We start from the raw sequence: 19,080 nt of genomic DNA on the forward strand, positions 1-19,080 counted from the left end.
AGGTCAGGGAGTAAGATGCTCTCTTGTGGCTTCCTTGGGAACTGCACACATGTGGTGCACATACAGGCAAAACACACACAAACAATTTAAAAAACTTTTTTAAGGGAACTGGAGAGATGGCTCAGCGGTTAAGAGCACTGACTGCTCTTCCACAGATTATGAGTTCAAGTCCCAGCACCCACATGGCAGCTAACAACTGTCTGTAACTACAAGATCTGACACCCTCACACAGACATGCATACAGGCAGAACACTAATGCACATAAAATAAAAATAAATAATTTAAAAAAAAAAACTTTTTTAAAAAAGGGGGTTTCTTTGAGACAGGGTTTCACATAGCCCAGACCAGTCTTGAACTTGACCTCTTTCCTGAGACTACACGATTCACACTGTAAACCTGAACTTAACATGTGACACTGTGGCCTCTTTCCATGCTAATTAAACACATTTTACAGTGTCCTTTTCTATTATTATCATCATTATTATTATATCTGTGATATATTCTAAGGCAGAAATATGCCATACTAGTTTAACCAATTCTCCATGACAATTTTCTTTGTTAGAAAGACTGTCATAATAAATAGCATTTTGCAGCATATTGTGCAATTCCTTTCATAGGGTAGAGTTTTAGAAACGGAAGTGTCTATGACCATTGTTAGGGATTCTGATGTGGCTAGCTGTCCTTAGAGACAGGTTTTCACCAACTCCATGAGCGGTGTGTGACAGCTGTCTCCCTCTACCTGCTAATCCTGTTTCTGTTCCCAGCACACAGCTGTTTTATCAGCCATTCCTTTATTTTCGTATTTCTTCTTTTGCCAAATTGCTGTTCAGAGCCTTTGCTGATGGTCCGATTACAGTGTTTGTTTATTTTTGAATTGTCCTTTTTAGATTACAGATGTTACCTCCCAGTTTGCTATATGGACTGCTGTGATTTCCCTGGCTTGTCATTTATTTTTTTATTTTTTATTTTTTAAGTTAAGAAATAATTTAAGAGTTGGGCATGATGGTGCATGCCTATAATCCCAGAACTGAGGGGTGGGGCAGGAAAATCAGGAGTTCAAGGTCATTCTCAGATATATAGTGAGTTCAAGGCCAGCCTGGGCTACATGAGACCCTGCCTCAAACAAAACAAAACAGTAGCATCTTTCCTACTGGCTTCCAATGCTGTTGTACTCATTCTCACAAAAGAGTAGTAGTAAAGACTGGACTGAAGTTTGCCATATGCTATGGTGGGCACTCCTACAGTGTTTCTCCTAAGTTCTACCATTTGATCCTCACAGCAGCTTTGTGTGATATATAACATTTATTAATTTCATTGTATAAATAAGAAAACAGATAAATAGAGGTTAAGCCATGGACCCAAATGACGGCTCCCACTGTGGTTTTGCCTGCCATCTACCACCACAGGTAACTCACAAAATCACCACCCATAGTGCTACAGTCACTCCAAGTCAATCACCACCCTAAATGGGATGTATATTGTCTCTCATGTTCTTACATATTAAGTGTATGGTAACAATATATCATATATGTGTATTATATTAAACTTCATGTAAATGGTTTGTGTGAAAGTGTTCTTTTTCTCAAGTTTATGAATTTATATATATTATACATACTGTGTACAATACTTTATTGTATGAGGGAGATGGAATTTATTTACCTTCCCCCATCACCTTGTTTTTTTGAGACAGGATCTCTCTATGTAGCCCTGGCTGTCCTGGAACTCACGCTGTAGACCAGGCTGGCCTCAAACTCACAGAGATCTACTTGCCTCTGCCTCTTGAGTGCTGGGATTAAAGGTGTGCACCACCATGTCCAATTTTATTCACTTATCACTTGAGCTCTTTTTCTCTGTTTTGAGATACGGTCTCACTGGCCTCATACTCGCTGTCCTCTGCTTCCGTCTCCTGAGTGCTGGGGCTACAGTATGAACCACCATGCTTGGCTACACCTATTCAGTTTTTAGTAGATAGACATTTAAGCTCATTTTCACTTTCCCTGTAACAAGAAATGTGAAGAGCTTCCTTGTACATGTTAACTTGTACAGATGTATGAGTCTTTTACTTTTAAGATTTATTTTTATTAAGTGTATGATATATATGTGTCTGTGAGTATATAGCATGTGTATGCAGTAACCATGGAGGTTGGAAGCGGGTATCAGATCTCCTGGAGCTGGAGTTACAGGTGGTGGTCAGCTGCCTGATGTGGGTGCTGGGAACCGAACTCGGGTCCTCTGGACACCTGCAAGTGCTCTTAACCACTGAGCCATCTTCTCTCCAGGCCCCAATGCAAGACTTTCTTAAGATTATATATATATATAAGTTGTTGAGTTGTAGGGAGTTCATGTCTGTGATTTATCAGACAGTGTAAACTGTTTCCCGGGATGGATGTCTCAAAACTACACTCCCAGAATTGACATCCCAATGAGCCACATTCTTGCTGACCACAGAACATCATTTTTGATTCTTTTGTGGGTGGGAAACAGCACATTAATGAAGCTTCAATTTTTATTTCTCGGTATTTCTCTTCATATTTATAACCACCTGATTCACCTGTCAGCGTCTTTGTCCATGTTGTGGTCTTCCCCACTATCCTAGCGAGTTATAAATGTCAACCTGACACAACCTGGAGTTACCCGAGAAGGGAGTCTCAACGGGGTTGTATAGCTCAGACTGGCCTGTGGGCATGCCTGTGGGGAATAGTCTCGACTGTTAGGGATGTTTAGGCAGTAAGAAATCCAGCTGAGCTCCACGGTCCCCATCTTCAGGTCCCTGCTCTGACTTCTCTCAACAATGGACGGTGACTTGGAAGTATAAGCTAGACAAACCCTTTCCTCCTGTGGTGGATTGAAAGAGAAAGGTCCCCTGTAGGCTCATATATTTACATGTTTGGTCTTCAGTTGGCTGAGGTTATAGAGCTGTTAGATGGGGCCTTGTTGGAGGGAATCCAGCACTGGGGCAGGCTTTGTCTGGTTCACTTATGTATCTCAGCTTCCTGCCCCTGCTGCCAGGCCCTCCCTGCTGTCATGGACACGCAGCCCACAGGAACCGTCAGCCAAAATAAACGTTCCCTTAAGCTGCTCTGACCATAGTGTTTTATCACAGCAACAGAAAGGTAACTAACACTCCCCAAGCTGCTTTTGGTTGGAGTGGTTTCCACAGCAACAGAATAAAACCAGGACAGATGTCAACTGTCCTTTTCCTTACTGATATGTAAGGGTGTGTGCCTGACACCTGTATCCTGGAAGACGTGTGTGATAACGCCAGTGTCTGCTGTGCTCTAGTGACTTCGCTTGGTTTACAGTATTTTATATACATACATACACACACACATACACACGTACATACACATATATAGGCTTTTTGAGACAGGGTTTCTCTGTGAAACAGCCCTGGCTATCCTGGAACTTGCTCTGTAAACCAGACTGGCCTTGAACTCAGAGATCCACCTGCCTCTGCTTCCCAAGTGCTGGGATTAAAAGCATGCTCTACTACTGCCCAGCTAGTATTATATATTTTAATGCAAGTATAGCAAGCAATCTTCTTCCATGTTCTCAACTTTAAAAACTTTTTGTTATTATAATTAAGTGTTAAAGCGGGTTCCTCAGCATCTAATTGGTGAGTACGGCATGAAGTAGGGGTCTAACTTATGTTTCCTCCACAAAGAGCAACCACTGATCCCAATATCATCTGTGGAACAGGTCATCCTTTGCTTATTGATTTATAAACTGTCTCCAATAGGATTGCTTTATTCCCAATATTTCAGCCTTACAGCACTGATCTCGTTTACAGATTCCACATTTTAAAATTTTACTTATTTATTTTTATTTTATTTGCATTGGTGCTTTGCCTGCATGTATGTCTGTGTGAGGGTGTCAGATCTTGGAGTTACAGACAGTTGTTAGCTACCATGTGGGTGCTGGGAATTGAACCTGGATTCTCCGAAAAGCAGTCAGTGCTCTTAACCACTGAGCCATCTTTCCAACCCCTCCCCCATGTTTTTAGTTTTATAATATATCTTAGTATATGGTAGAAAAAAAATGCCACCTTATTCTTTTTTCAAGTTTGTTTGTTTATTTTATTTTATTTGTGTGTGTGTGTGTGTGTGTGTGTGTGTGTGTGTGTGTGTGTGTGTGTGTGTGTTATGTTTGTGTGCATGCAGGTGCCCACAGAGGTCAGAAGGAGGAGTCAGATTGCCTGAAACTGGAGCTTCTGACAGTAGTGGGAATTGAACCTAGGTCCTCTGCAAGAGTAGCAAGTGATCTTAACCACTGAGACATCTCTCCAGCCCCAGCCCCAGCCCAATCTGCTGTGTTTTTAATTCTTTCATGGTGGGAGGCTTTTCAAACCATTTTCTCCAGGGTGTTGCCTTTGATTATGAAATGGGCCAAACAGTTTAATCTCCCAGTTCTCTCCTTTATGGAATCTGCTTTTGGAGGCATGCTTGGAGAGTCTGTTCCCCCTCTAAGGTTACCTACCTATGCTTATGTTGGTGATTTTGTTTCTTTACATTAATATCTAAGTCACCTGGACTATATTAAATTCAAGAAAATCAAAGCCTTTCATAGTAGCAATAAAGCTATCCAAACAGCACAAAATGCAGCTGTCACCAATATCTGAGTGGCAGGTTTAGCACAACTGTCACTTAATCACAAGCTGACAGTTCAGCAAAGCCACCAAAACTCTTCATCACATCCAAATGCTGCCCAGTCCTACCCAGGAAAAAACTACGCTCCACTTAAATCCCACAATGACCATCTGATGATCCCTCAACAGCCAAAGATGCACCCCCAGACTCCGCATGCTGAGGTGTACCAAAGACCACCCGATACCCCCGGCTGCACCATGAGACTCGGCATGCTAAGATGTACCTCTCCTTCGATGTGCAAGAAAGAAAGTACAAGAATAGCCAAATGGGCTCAGATGATTGGAAAATGTTGAAAAAATCTGCAAATGTCCGCTTAAAGTTCTGGATATGTAAAGCAGTTATGGAAGAAATACCCACAGCTTGCAGTGTGTGAGGTCTACCTGCCTGTGCGAGCCACCCAAGCAGCTGGGCCAGGTCTGCTGTGGGACAGGCCTGAGACCCAGCTAAGGGCCTCCCCACTGGCCGGAGCAATGATCCCCAGGGACTCTGGCCAGTCCTGCTGAGGACCTCTGGAGGGGAGCTGGCTGTGTCTGAGTGTCAGCATATAGTAGGTGCGTGTCTGGTTCTACTCCCACCATGCCACCCTTCCTGCCTCAGTTTCTCCATCTGTACAGTGAAGAGGCAGAACTTGACATGGTTTCAAGAAAACTGTCCGAAGGAACCCAGACATCTTGACTTCTGGGGTCAGCTTCTTTAAAAACAACAAGCACAGCCCTCATCTATGCTGAGGGCTTGTTGTTCATGAAATCTGGAGGAAAACACGTTACAGACATTATCTTATTCAGCCTCATTAGCTTCCTATGAGGCTCATATTGTCTGATTCTTGCATTTATTAAATTCAGCAAATACTTATCCTGCCAACTACCATGATTAGTTAGTAAGGGCTGAGTCAGAATTCAAATCTGGTTCTGTACATCCTTGATTGACTCACTATATTCAGTTATCAGTCGGTCCATCTACCTACTGACCCAGCCACCATCTATCCACCCATCCAAGGACCCAGCCACCATCTATCCACCCACCCACTGGCCCAGCCACCATCTATCCACCCATCCAAGGACCCAGCCACCATCTATCCTCCCATCCACTGGCCCAGCCACCATCTATCCACCCACCCACTGACCCAGCCACCATCTATCCTCCCATCCAAGGACCCAGCCACCATCTATCCACCCACCCACTGGCCCAGCCACCATCTATCCACCCATGCAAGGACCCAGCCACCATCTATCCTCCCATCCACTGGCCCAGCCACCATCTATCCACCCATCCACTGACCCAGCCACCATCTATCCACCCACCCACTGACCCAGCCACCATCTATCCACCCACCCACTGGCCCAGCCACCATCTATCCACCCACCCACTGGCCCAGCCACCATCTATCCACCCACGCACTGGCCCAGCCACCATCTATCCACCCATCCAAGGACCCAGCCACCATCTATCCACCCACCCACTGGCCCAGCCACCATCTATCCACCCATCCAAGGACCCAGCCACCATCTATCCTCCCATCCACTGGCCCAGCCACCATCTATCCACCCACCCACTGACCCAGCCACCATCTATCCTCCCATCCAAGGACCCAGCCACCATCTATCCACCCACCCACTGGCCCAGCCACCATCTATCCACCCATGCAAGGACCCAGCCACCATCTATCCTCCCATCCACTGGCCCAGCCACCATCTATCCACCCATCCACTGACCCAGCCACCATCTATCCACCCACCCACTGACCCAGCCACCATCTATCCACCCACCTACTGGCCCAGCCACCATCTATCCACCCACCCACTGACCCAGCCACCATCTATCCACCCATCCAAGGACCCAGCCACCATCTATCCACCCACCCACTGGCCCAGCCACCATCTATCCACCCACCCACTGGCCCAGCCACCATCTATCCACCCACGCACTGGCCCAGCCACCATCTATCCACCCATCCAAGGACCCAGCCACCATCTATCCACCCACCCACTGGCCCAGCCACCATCTATCCACCCACCCACTGGCCCAGCCACCATCTATCCACCCACCCACTGACCCAGCCACCATCTATCCTCCCATCCAAGGACCCAGCCACCATCTATCCACCCACCCACTGGCCCAGCCACCATCTATCCACCCACGCACTGGCCCAGCCACCATCTATCCACCCACCCACTGGCCCAGCCACCATCTATCCACCCACGCACTGGCCCAGCCACCATCTATCCACCCACGCACTGGCCCAGCCACCATCTATCCACCCACCCACTGACCCAGCCACCATCTATCCACCCACCTACTGGCCCAGCCACCATCTATCCACCCATCCAAGGACCCAGCCACCATCTATCCACCCACCCACTGGCCCAGCCACCATCTATCCACCCACGCACTGGCCCAGCCACCATCTATCCACCCATCCAAGGACCCAGCCACCATCTATCCACCCACGCACTGGCCCAGCCACCATCTATCCACCCATCCAAGGACCCAGCCACCATCTATCCACCCACCCACTGGCCCAGCCACCATCTATCCACCCATCCACTGGCCCAGCCACCATCTATCCACCCACGCACTGGCCCAGCCACCATCTATCCACCCATCCAAGGACCCAGCCACCATCTATCCACCCATCCAAGGACCCAGCCACCATCTATCCACCCATCCAAGGACCCAGCCACCATCTATCCACCCACCCACTGGCCCAGCCACCATCTGTTAACCCACCCACTCATTTCTTCCTTTTCCTATTTGAATACCCACCCACCCACCCACCCGTCTCCCGCTCTCCTGCTCTCTAATCATCCACTTATCACCACCTACATATCCAACTATCTTTCTCTACCTCCTATTTAATTTTCCACACCCATCTCTCATTCCACCATCTCTAATCATTTGTTCATCTTTCTGTCCTTCTTTTCCTCTCTCATTTAATTATCCATCTGTCCTTCCTTTTAGTTTTACTTCTCTCTAATCGTCCATCTGTCCGTCCATCCATATGTCCACCCATCCACCCATCCATCATTTCTCACTACTTCTTTCCAATAATCCATTCATCTCTCTTCTTCCTTCCCTCCTTCCCCTACCCAGGCACTCACCCTTCCTTGTCCCCATTCAACAACACTGATGCTCATCTGTACAACTCCCTGCCATACAAGAACGGCCCCATCCTTCATGTACTTCCCCGTCCGTCTACTCACCAGTAAGTCTCACGTCCCCACACATTTCAGATGCCCTCACTCACTCACTCCTGTTTTGTAGCATTCGAGCACATTGACAAGCTCAAACTCTAGTCTCCCACTGCAAATCCACACACCTTTGCTCCCCAAAACTTGACTTTGAAACTTCCTCCTCCAAGATCTCTTCCACGACTCACACCTTCAAAAGCCCCTGTGATGTTCAGAATCCCCTCCCCACGTAAGCTATACTCTTCAGGGATGCCCATTTACGAGTCAACGACATGTGGTCCTTACCAGGTTTCCAACCTGCAGCATCTCCTCAAACTCGACGGTCATGTTGTAGTGCTCCAGAGCCATGAAGAGTGTGTTGAGCACAATGCACATGGTGATAGTGAGGTCAGCAAATGGGTCCATGACCACGAACTTCACCTTCTGCTTGATGGTCATCCAGAGTGGGCAGCACTCCCAGATTAGGTAGCGTTGGGCAAAGCGGTTCCAGCATGGTGGACACTTACGGTGGGACTCCTCCAATTCTGAGGACAGCCAGGGCGTCAACTGGGCTTGTTGACCAAGTTGGCTGCATCTGGTGGCATTCTAGAAAGGTCTTGGGACTCGCATGGGGGAGATGGCAGGGTGCTAAATGACAGTGGTACAATGAGGGAGGGCTAGAGAAATGGGTGGCCTGTGTCTCAGCTCTTTACTCTGGAAATGTGGGAGGAAATAGCTGCATGGATAAGAAACTAAGATGGATCTGGGAGGTGGTGGCGCACACCCTTAATCACAGCACTCGGGAGGCAGAGCCAGGCGGATCTCTGTGAGTTCGAGGCCAGCCTGGGCTACAGAGTGAGTTCCAGGAAAGGCTCCAAAGCTACACAGGGAAACCCTGTCTCAAAAAACCAAAAAACCAAAAACCAAAAAAACTAAGATGGACATGGGGAAATGAGGATATGACAGACTAGGATTAATGTAGGTTCATGTAAGATAACCATCTCCCATAGATATGAGCAGGCTCAGAGCAGAACAGGCTGCTAGGTCAAGAAGCAGAATAGTCAAGTCCTGATATGAGGGTACACAGGACAGAGTAGGGTGGGGTGCTGGGATAGGCTGTGAAACACAAGCATATACCTGGGACGGGGTGACAAGAAATGGGGCACCCAGTTTGTCCTGGAAGGTGTGTGGAGTTGCCTAGGGTGGGACCAGCTGAGATGGATGCAGGATTGTTTTAATAGTGTAAGTGGATATGGGAATGGCTGAGAACAGGCTAAACCAGGGAGGGCATGCAGGAACAGGGTGGCTCTAGGCAGACTGGGGTATGCTTAGGAGAGGGCTGGGTGAGATGGAGAAGGGTCTGGGACAGTCCAGGACAGATGTGGGAACACCTAGGAAAGAGGGAGCAGAACCAGAGAAGAGCCCGAAGAACAGGCGAGAACATCCACTGCCGGAAGAGATGTCTTGGGGAGTTATGGGGTGAGAGGGTAGGGGGAGACAGAAGAGACGTCTGGGGGAGGTACGGGGCCCGAGGGTGGGGGCAGACAGAAGATGCTGAGGCTGGAGTGGAGTTAGTGGGGGCTGGGAAAGTGGGGATGTTTAGAGAACACCAGGACACTGACCTTCCAGGGCGCTAGTGAGGACGCTGACAGCACTGAGCGCCCGCTGCCGTGCTCCGGGCTCCTCAAAACCATCTGCACATGGAGCCTGCGGGGTCAGCATCTGGGGCCCACCTGGCTCCTCTGATGGTGTGGTCTGTGAGCAACCAGGAGACGTGCATCAGCCTGGGAGGGCGCTCAGGCTGGGGAGAACTCAGGAAGGCAGAGTGCAAGTCTTGCTTTTGTGCTTTGTTCTTTTCATTTTAAAGTTGCATTTATTTATTTGTTGATTTACTTGTGTGGGTGTTTGCACATGGGGCGGTCGGAGGACAAAGAGCAGGAGTCAGTTCGTTCCTCTGCCAGCAGGTCTTGGGGACTGAGCTCAGGTCGTAAAGGCTGGCAACTATTACCTTTACCCGTTTAACCATCTCACTATCCCCCCCCCCTTTTTTTGAGACAGGGTCTCACGTAGCCCAGGCTGGCCTTGAACTTGACATGTAGCTGAGGATATCCTTGAATTCATTGATCCTTCTGCCCTTATCTCCCAAGTGCTGCTGGGGTTACAGGTGTCTACCACGTCTAGTTCATGCTGTGCTGGGGATGAAACCCGGGGCTTTGTGCATGCTAGGCAAGCACGCTAACCACTGTCACCAAGGATGGAGGTCTTGACGGGACACTGAACGCAGGACTTGGAGAACCAACCGTGCTCCAGCTAACAACTCTCTGATCCTTGTTCCTCCTGGCTACCATCATCTCCTTCCGTCTGTGTTATCAGTGTACATACGCCATACGGGCCCTTCCAGTGCCAGAGGCTGCCACATATATTAGTACACGCAAACATGATCTTAATTAAAGCTAAAGGCAGAAGGAGGCTGAAAAAAAAAAATCCTAACATACTCTAGGATGACATTCACAGAAACACAAAAACAGCAGGGTTGAGGCTGGTGGCAGGCCATGTCACCTGCAGGAAGTGTGGCTGTATCGACTTAGAAAATTTTAATTTTTAATGATTATTTTTTATTTTACATGTGTAAGTGTTTTGCCTGCATGTATATGCCTCTGCACTACGTGGGTGCCTGGTGCCCATGAACACTAGAAGAGGACATTGGATGCCCCGGAACTGGAGTTACAGACAGTTGTGAGCCTCCACTTGGTTTCTGGGAATCCACATGGTAGGCTGGTCCCTTGGAAGAGCAGTCAGTGCTCATAACCACCAAGCCATCCATCTCTTCAGCCGCTACCTACAAATTTTTAAATGGTCCTGAGAATCCCTGTCTTGTAATCTACCTTCATAAATACTTTCACATGCCCACCAAAACTGCAGAGAAATGATGTACATTGCGGCACTGTTCCTAACACCGAAACAAAACAACCAGCCAATAGGAAGATTATTAAAATCAGTCATGGCCACAGCCCAACCCTGAACTCTGATACAGACAACAATGAGAAGCCGACCTGGGTACACGCCCATGGGAACATCTCCAAGACAAAGAGTTAGATGTAAAAACAAGACAAAGATCTGGGGTATAAATGCCCAACTGTTAAAAAGTGCTGGTACTTGTGGAACTGGGCAGAGTGGAAAGGGACAGGCAGGTCCCTGTTCACGTTATGGACTTTCCTGGGTTGCCTTTAATAACCACTTGCAGGTAGAGAGACTGGCCGCAGGCTCTCTGGGCTGAACCAGAGAGGGCTCCTCCTGCTTCCCCATGCCGCTGGAGCACCATGTACCCAACACAGGGCTCTGTTTGCAGACCAGAACTGGGCTCACTGGGGACCAGCCAGGAGTGGGAAGGCATTCCCAGGGGCTTCTGCCAGCTAATCTCTTTGACTTTTCAAATGTCTCCATCTTGGTCGCTAATTCCTTTAACCTTACAAACAACTCCGTCTTGGCCTGCTAATCCCTTTAAAGTTACAAATGGGCCCTGCAGAAGTGAGAATGGGGGAAGTCAGAGTTCCCGGTAATGAAGTGTGTGAACTTGGATTCCTCCCGACATGTGCAGTACAATGAGGTGATTTTCTCCCTAATGGGATTAGGAAATTCTATTAGTGCTCCTGGCTGCGGAGCTCTGCCTGCCTGAGGCTGGGGCTCCAGAGCCGGGCCTGCCTGCTCAGGGCTCCTGGAAGCCAGATACCCACCCTCCAGGTGACGGGCCCTGAAGGACACAGATGGCTCTGAGCCCCTCTGGGCCTTGAAGTTCCTCTCCTTCACTTCCTCATACAGGACTTAGCACTTGACACTTGGCAGTGCATCCCAGAAGCCTTTGCTCACTCACGTCAACAACACATAGTAACATGCTCATGAGGCGAGGTCTGGCCTAAGCCCTGGACCTGTTTCAACTCTCTTGGTCCTACCACCTGCTGACGTACATGTTTAATCTGATCTCCATTGCAGGAAATTGAGGCTACAGATGATTAACCATATAAAGTCCCATAGCTAGAGGCCATGTGCCCCCCCCCCTACCCCCACCTCCACCGTCCTGACCAAGATCACATCATCCAGTGGTTGCTGTCCTCTGTCCTGTACTTGTGTGAGCCGCACTTCAGCCCTTTCCTGCGCGGGCTGTTCAGGCACTGTATGTGGAGTTGCAGGGGTCAGCGCAACACCTGTGGCCAACTGGGCAGGCTCTAGTGTGCCACTGACAGGCCTCTCATGATGAGCACCTTGCTGACGGTTCTAAACATCTGTTCCCTCTTTCAGCCACACTGACCTCACAGTGCCACAAGCCAGACAGGCTCTTCCCAGGCAGTCGGCACTCTTGCTGTCTGTGACACACTTTGGTATTGATAGCATGGTACTATGACATTTTAACAGTGTCAACCATGTCCTGTATGCCTTTAGTCCTGTCCACATTAGCCACTTCCACAGTCCCAATGGTCCCAAAGTGGGTATTTTTCACCCACTGTACAGATGAGACCCTCGAGGTGCAGAGGAGTAAAAAGACTTGCCAACAGCCACCCAGCTGGTAAGCTGCAATCTGGAATCCAAACCCAGGTTAATGTTGAGAGCGTGGGCACTAACCACTAAGTCCACCAGCCCTCCCTGCAGTAGAAGGCAACCCAGCTCCTCTTCTTGTAGTCACTACTTAAATGCCTCCTAGCAAGTGTATTGGGGTTCCTCTCTCCTCTGCCTGCTCCCCAGTCCCAACACTTACTCCCTTGGCTGGCACTGAGTTACAAGGCAGTAAAGTACTACTCAATGACTACTTTTTACTTACTGAATAACTGTTGTCTAGAATCCTCTGAGTACCCCTTTGCCATCTAGCCCGGTTTGCTTGTTCCTGACCCACAGAACCAGAAGGCGCCCGATACCGCACACGGTCTCTGGGACACTGGTCTAGCTAGGTCTATCGTGGCATCTTGGAACTGATACTTCATCACATGTGAACTGTGTGACTCCCTCATCACTACATCACCATGCATGTTTACATATACATTTTTTCCTTCTTCCTTCCTTCCCTCCCTCCCTTCTTTCGACTTGTCTGCCTACCTGGTTGGCATGGAAACTATGGGGGGAGAGATGTTCTGGGAGTGGGGCACACGGTAGGTGTTTGATCAACATTTGATGAGCAGTTTTGAACCTTGTACTCATCACCAGTTTGGGCGACAGATCTGGGCCTGTAGGCCAGGGGTGGGCTCACCGTATCTGGGGCTCGTTCCAGCACCATGGGGCGGAGAAGGTGGCTCCCTGGGGAGGTGGCCTCTGCGTCACCTGCCCCCAACAAAGAAACTACCCCATTGCAGTCCACAGTGCTGTTTCTTTTGCCATTGAGGACATGAGCAGGAGCTGGGGTCCCAGGGCTGGGCTGTCCCTGGGCACTGGGACGGCGCAGGGGCCAGGGCACCAGCAGCGATGTGCGGTGGCTCTCACTCTCCCCTGCAGTGCTGTTTTCATCATCTGCAAAATCGGCCTCGGAGCCCTGGTCCCGTCTTCGGAAGGTGAAAATGCTCCCTCGGCTGGAGCGGGCCTTCATCGATGTCCGGCTGAGTCGATTCTGAGGGCACAGGGAGGGTATTGTAACCCACACGGCTCTGCCTATGCTTCCCCCTAATTCTCATGGTGTCAGCCCTGCTCAGATTCCTAGAGCACTGAGGCTTTTGCTGGCCACAGGGGTGCTGAGTGGCCTGAGATGGGAGGGGTGGGAGTGTCTTCTGCACTGTCAGGGTCTCTGCTCCCTTCATCTCTGTATCTCTGGGCCTGGAGGGGGGACTAGTCTAGGCAGCAAGAGATAGGACCCACACGAGGCCCCCAGTGCTGGCCCCCATACTTGACTAGCTCCAGGCAGGAGGCATCGTTAACATGCGAACCCACCCTGGCTCTCCTCCACTTTAAGAATGACTTTGGGAAACTGGAAGGGCTGGGAGGGGTTCAAGGATGCCTTTCTTAGAGACCAAGCTTGGGGCTGTGACCACACCAGGGGTCCACCATGATGGGCTTTGCAAGGGCCAGAACCACGTCGGGATTACCAGTGCTCTGGGACCATCTTCTGAGTCAGACTTGGGGAGTCTGTCATCCCCACCATCCTCTGTCCCGGAAGACAACCGTTTCCTCCTCTTGCTCCTTCTCTCGTGGTTGGTTACTGGTGCCAAAGGGGACATCTCCAAGGAGCTACGGGACACAGTATCCACAGCCCTGATGGTGAGGGCCTGGAAAAAGATGGAAGAAAGGGTGTTTTGATCATGGAGAATCCTAGAGTAGCTGAAGGCTTAGGCAAGCGAGGTATCGCTCAGTGGTTTGGTGGCCCGATCCCTAAGGAGACTCCCACACTTGACTCAGACTGGGATGCCATGGAAGCCATTCCAGGCAGATCCACAATGCCTTGAGAAAGATCAAGAACCTGGAAGGGAGAGCAAGCAGCTAAGTAGGGGTGCGGGGCAGTTGAGGGAGGGGTGTTGGTGGACAGAGGAAATAGCAGAATAAAATGACAGGCGATCTCCTGAAGGTTCACCTGGTCGGAAGGACACTGGGGGGATCATGGGGATAGTAAACACACACAAATGCCTCCAAACTGCTTCTTTTTTCTAGTTCTTTTCTGTGTGAGTGAACTTGTGTATGTCCAGGCCAGAGGTGGGCCTCAGGTGCCATTCCTCAGGGTCATCCATCTTCATTTTTGAGACATCTCTCATTGGGACCCAGGACTCATTGATTTAGTCTCGGCTGGCCACCAGTGAGCCCCGGGGCCCTGCCTGTCTCCACCTCCCCAGCGGTAGGGCTACAAGGCACACACTGCTTTTTGATGGGGGTTCAGGGACTGAATTCAGATCCTCACGCTCGTGTGGCAAGTGCTTGCACAGGTGAGCCATTTCCCCGGCCCCTTCACTGCGGTTTCTAACAGCTTCCTACAGCTCCCACAGGGGAAGCTGAATGTGGGCAGCCAGGAAGAATGACCAGTGCTCAACCTTGGCCTTTATTCACTAGCTCATCAGAAAGAATCCCTTGACCAGAGTAAACTCTACCCATGGGCATGGACCTTGTACCAGGCATGTGCAGTGCCCACAGAGGCCACGTGTACTGAGAACCCTCAATGCACCCAGCTTGTACTACCCAGAAAACATGGTGGTCACGGGGAACAATTTCACCCAGTGTATACCAACAGGTCCACCTTGCCCAGCTAAGTACGGCCTTCCACCCACTATGTGCCACCTACTGGCCTTATCCAGCATACACCACACCTCCAGGCACTGCTCATTCACCTCATGTTCCTTCTTGAGCATCTCCATGGCCTCTTGGAAGCGTTTCTCCTTCTCCTCCGTCTCAGCGATGGTGGCTTGGTTTTGCTCCTCATAGGCCATGGCCACCACGGCCAGGATCAAGTTCACCAGGTAAAAGGAGCCCAGAAAGATGACAAGCATGAAGAAAATCATGTAGATCTTCCCTGCGGACCTCAGGGTCTGGAAGAGCAAGGGCCAGAAGTCACCCTCACTGGGGCTCCTTCTGAGTCACGGCATTTCTAAGTCACCGTCTGGCTGTGCCAGGGGCTCTGTGTCCTAAGCCTGCAGGTGGAGGAAAGCATGTCTCCCCTCTGGAGGTCACGTGATAACCCACAGGAGAGTGCCCCACTTAGAAGAAGGCGGGTATCTCACCTAATGGGGAGAATGTTGTATCAAAAGAGAATGCTCCACCATACAGGGTGGAGGAAAATCTCATCCACAGCGCAGAGCATCCTCTACAAAGGGACCGTAACTTAGCCCTTCCCCCGCCTCCTCTGTGACTCTCACCAGTGGAAAGCCACAGGGGACGATTCTGGCTGGCCAATTGTGCAGCCTGACCTGGAGTCCATGCCCAGCATCCCGCTGCCGGCCCAGCCACCCCCGCACCTGCTGGTACAGGCGTTCCCAGCAATCCTGTGTCATCAGGCGGAAGAGCGCGAGGAAGGCCCAGGCGAAGGAGTCGAAGCTGGTGTAGCCATGGTCTGGGTTCTCACCTGCCTTCAGGCACCGGTAGCCCTCAGGACATGTCCTGTAACCAGACATACACACTCCTGTCCCATGCTGCGAGGGGCCCTGGCTCATTTCCCTGGGCAGCCCAGCCTGTGCCCAACTGCTCTGAGGCTGGTACCAACTCAGTGCCAGGCTTCTGGGTCTGTCCCCATGATCTCATTCTTGCCATGTTCACGGTGGGCCAGGCTGCCATCTTCCTCTCCTAGACCTACTTGGAATCTCTAAGGCCCACATCTGGTTCCTTCTGCCCACATGACACACCCTTCCTGGCGGCTGCTGCTGTTGCTACTGTTGCCTCCTCCTCGGGAGGAAGCACAAGTTCCTTCCTTGGCTTGTCCAGTCCGTGGGGAGCTGAACACAGTGGGAGCCCCAGAGGGAGAGGAGGAGCAGCGAGGTTTGGCTAACTGTAGGCAGAGGCAGGGTCACTGGGTGAAGGGCTGGACTGGGTTGCATCTGGAAAAGTGCCTGTTTAACACACACACACACACACACACACACACACACACACACACACACACACACACACAGAACTATGGTGGGAGAAATTTGGCAAGTGCCAGGATGTTCCTAAGGGCAGCTGTGCCTCACACCAAAATACCCAGACATCTCTCCTATGATGGAAGGAGACAGCAAACATGAGCCCCAGAATCTCACGGCAGAAGCAACCCCTCACATGGTGAGCCTCTGAACCCTGTCCCAGACTACAATGTACACAAGAGCCCTGGAAATTGTCCCTGGAGACAGGAAATGTCAAGGCACCATAGCCAGGCTGCTAGACTGAGGCCACACTCACCCCTGAAGGGCAGAGCAGCGGCAATGGAGTCAAAGTCTAGTTCGGATACTGCAAGGTACCCTGGGAGGCCTCCTTATCCCAGCCCCTCTTTAGGGCTCTCCTGCTCCTCCCTTCAGATCTGGTCTCTTACCAGTTATCTCCCGTGGCAAGGGAGGGGTACAGAAGCTTCAGGAAAGAAGATTAGGGAGGGTGTCACTGTCTTGGGGCTGGGGTGTTAGCAGATGAAGCAGCCCGGAAGATGCCAACAGCCGCCAGGAGGAGAGTTCCACCTACCCGGCGTCAGAGCTGTTCCCACACAGTAACACATCAGTAGTGCCATTCTTGAGCAGGTAATTGTCTGCAAGGAGAAACCTGGGTGTGAGCGGCACGGGTAGCCCCGACTCTGGGTGTCCGCCTTACACGGGGTTTGGGAAAGACACTGCCAGTCACTTTCTGACCCTCGTTGCCACTGTCCTCGTCCTCACCCCTATGCCTGGCCAGGACTCAGTGGCCCTGCTTCTCTCTCATCCTGCTCACTCACTGCCACTCCTGAAAACACAGGAAGCCCTGGGCAGGCTCAGCTGTCCCCAGAGGCAGCTTCTGTACCCTGCTCCAAACCACTCAGGGGGTAGCCAGGGCCAAGAGAGGCCCTGAGCCAGGAGGCAAGGGTCTGGGCAGAGCTTCAACCTGGCTGCTGGGTCATCGTGTGGCCCACTGCCACAACAGAAACTGGTAGAAGAGATGCCTACCGATCACCATGGCAACACTATGTTCCGATGGGCCTGGGTCCATACCAGGTGAGACACAGGCCACCTGCCCTGCCATCTCCCATCAGTCACCACAACCCACCTTTGTCTCGGGAAGCATTTCTCTAAGTGTGGGCCTGACCAGTAACTGTCTGGGAATGGGTTGGGCTATAGCTTCTTCAATGTCAGCTACACTTGACTCAGGAGCAGGCCAGGGCCTGTAGTCTGTGCTTTCTGGAACCTTCCAGGTGACTCTGGTGTATGCTGAAGTTTGGTGCCATTCATGTCTGCGAGGCCAAACAGAGCCATACCCACATCCACTCCCTGAGTCTCCTGTCCGCTTGTTTTCCAGTGGGGTGCTAGCGCTTGTATGTAAGAGGCCCTAACTTCAGGAGAGCCCTCTGCATCCTTGTGGCCTGGCATCTGGCCTGGCCTCAGCATCTACCTTTGATCTAGATGGTGCTTATTGAAAGAGGCAGTGCCCAGCAGCCTGGAGAGATGCTGAAATGAAGGATGTGCACAAACACACAAGTCAGTTTGTCACAACCTTCTTGAAGGGTCTTCGGGTGTGCACATTGGAGTGGCAGCCTGGATACTTGGCAAGGGCACTGAATTGAAAGCTCTTTTTTTTTTTTTTTTTTTTTTTTTTTGGTTTTTCGAGACAGGGTTTCTCGGTGTAGCTTTGCGCCTTTCCTGGATCTCGCTCTGTAGACCAGGCTGGCCTCGAACTCACAAAGATCCGCCTGCCTCTGCCTCCCGAGTGCTGGGATTAAAGGCGTGCGCCACCACCGCCCGGCTGAATTGAAAGCTCTAAACCAAGTGTGGTGCCACTCAAGCTTCACAAGAGCCCAGGGAGGCTGGTCTCCTCACCATTGCCAGCACTCTGGACTCAGCCTGTCCCCACACTCTGTGTGTGTGTGTGTGTGTGTGTGTGTGTGTGTGTGTGTGTGTGTGTGTGTGTGCACGCACTCTTGATTGTCAGGTGTCTTCCTTGTTTTTCATGTTGTCACTTTTTTGAGACATGGCTTTTCCCTGAACCTGGAGCTTGCTGATTTGGATCGTCTGGCTGACCAGCAAGTCTCAGTGACTCTCCTGTCTCCACCTGCTCAGTGCTGGGATTACAGGTTCACGTTATCACATGCGGCTTTTAAATCCAGGTGAACTCAGGTCTTCATGCTTGTGGCAAGCACTTGACTGACTGAACCATGTCCCTACCCCACAAGCTATCCTTCAAACACTGTCCCTCCAGCTAGCCTGAGGGCCTGCTTCTGACCTCCAGCTGGCTCTTGAGTCCCAGCAATGGTTGGGTGGTCCCGGAGGCCTGCCCGCCCACTGGTGAAGCCTGGGTGGAAGATGCCCAGCTTTAATGGTCTCCCAGCACCCTTTCCTAAGGCACAGTTGAGTCCATACCTGGGTCATTGAGGTAGAGGTCCAGAGAGGCCCAGACCTGGCCGTCAAACTCCACAGAACCATTGGTGCCATTGAGCTCAGTAAAGTTGCGCACACACTTGTGCCTCAGGTTGCCCATGAAAAGCTGCAGGCCAATGAGGGCAAAGACACTGAGGCAGAAGACGGTGAGGACCATCACATCAGCCAGTTTCTTCACAGACTGGATCAGGGCTCCCACGATTGTCTTCAGGCCTGGGAAAGTGAGACGGTCACCCACAGACACTCTGCTCTATGATCCTCTGGGTGGAGGCTGGGCCTGTAGGA

General features: G+C 50.8%; 1 protein-coding gene across 6 annotated transcripts in view; it reads right to left on the minus strand.

Moving 5' to 3' along the window:
- The window catches only part of Scn5a (sodium voltage-gated channel alpha subunit 5), a 99,544-nt gene that overhangs the window by 40,310 nt on the left and 40,154 nt on the right, over positions 1-19,080 (minus strand). For all 6 annotated transcript variants that reach the window (XM_052724190.1, XM_052724177.1, XM_052724157.1 and 3 more), the window contains exons 7-14: positions 18,778-19,008; positions 16,916-16,979; positions 15,727-15,868; positions 15,103-15,300; positions 13,876-14,055; positions 13,050-13,403; positions 9,436-9,568; positions 8,120-8,358 (exon numbers count right to left, since the gene is read on the minus strand). In XM_052724190.1, the coding sequence (XP_052580150.1) occupies positions 8,120-8,358; positions 9,436-9,568; positions 13,050-13,403; positions 13,876-14,055; positions 15,103-15,300; positions 15,727-15,868; positions 16,916-16,979; positions 18,778-19,008 (1,541 nt within the window). The remainder of the gene's footprint in view (positions 1-8,119; positions 8,359-9,435; positions 9,569-13,049; positions 13,404-13,875; positions 14,056-15,102; positions 15,301-15,726; positions 15,869-16,915; positions 16,980-18,777; positions 19,009-19,080) is intronic.

The sequence above is a fragment of the Peromyscus californicus genome, unplaced genomic scaffold, assembly GCF_007827085.1.
Source record: "Peromyscus californicus insignis strain IS unplaced genomic scaffold, ASM782708v3 Scaffold_11__1_contigs__length_118956290, whole genome shotgun sequence".
NCBI lineage: Eukaryota > Metazoa > Chordata > Mammalia > Rodentia > Cricetidae > Peromyscus > Peromyscus californicus.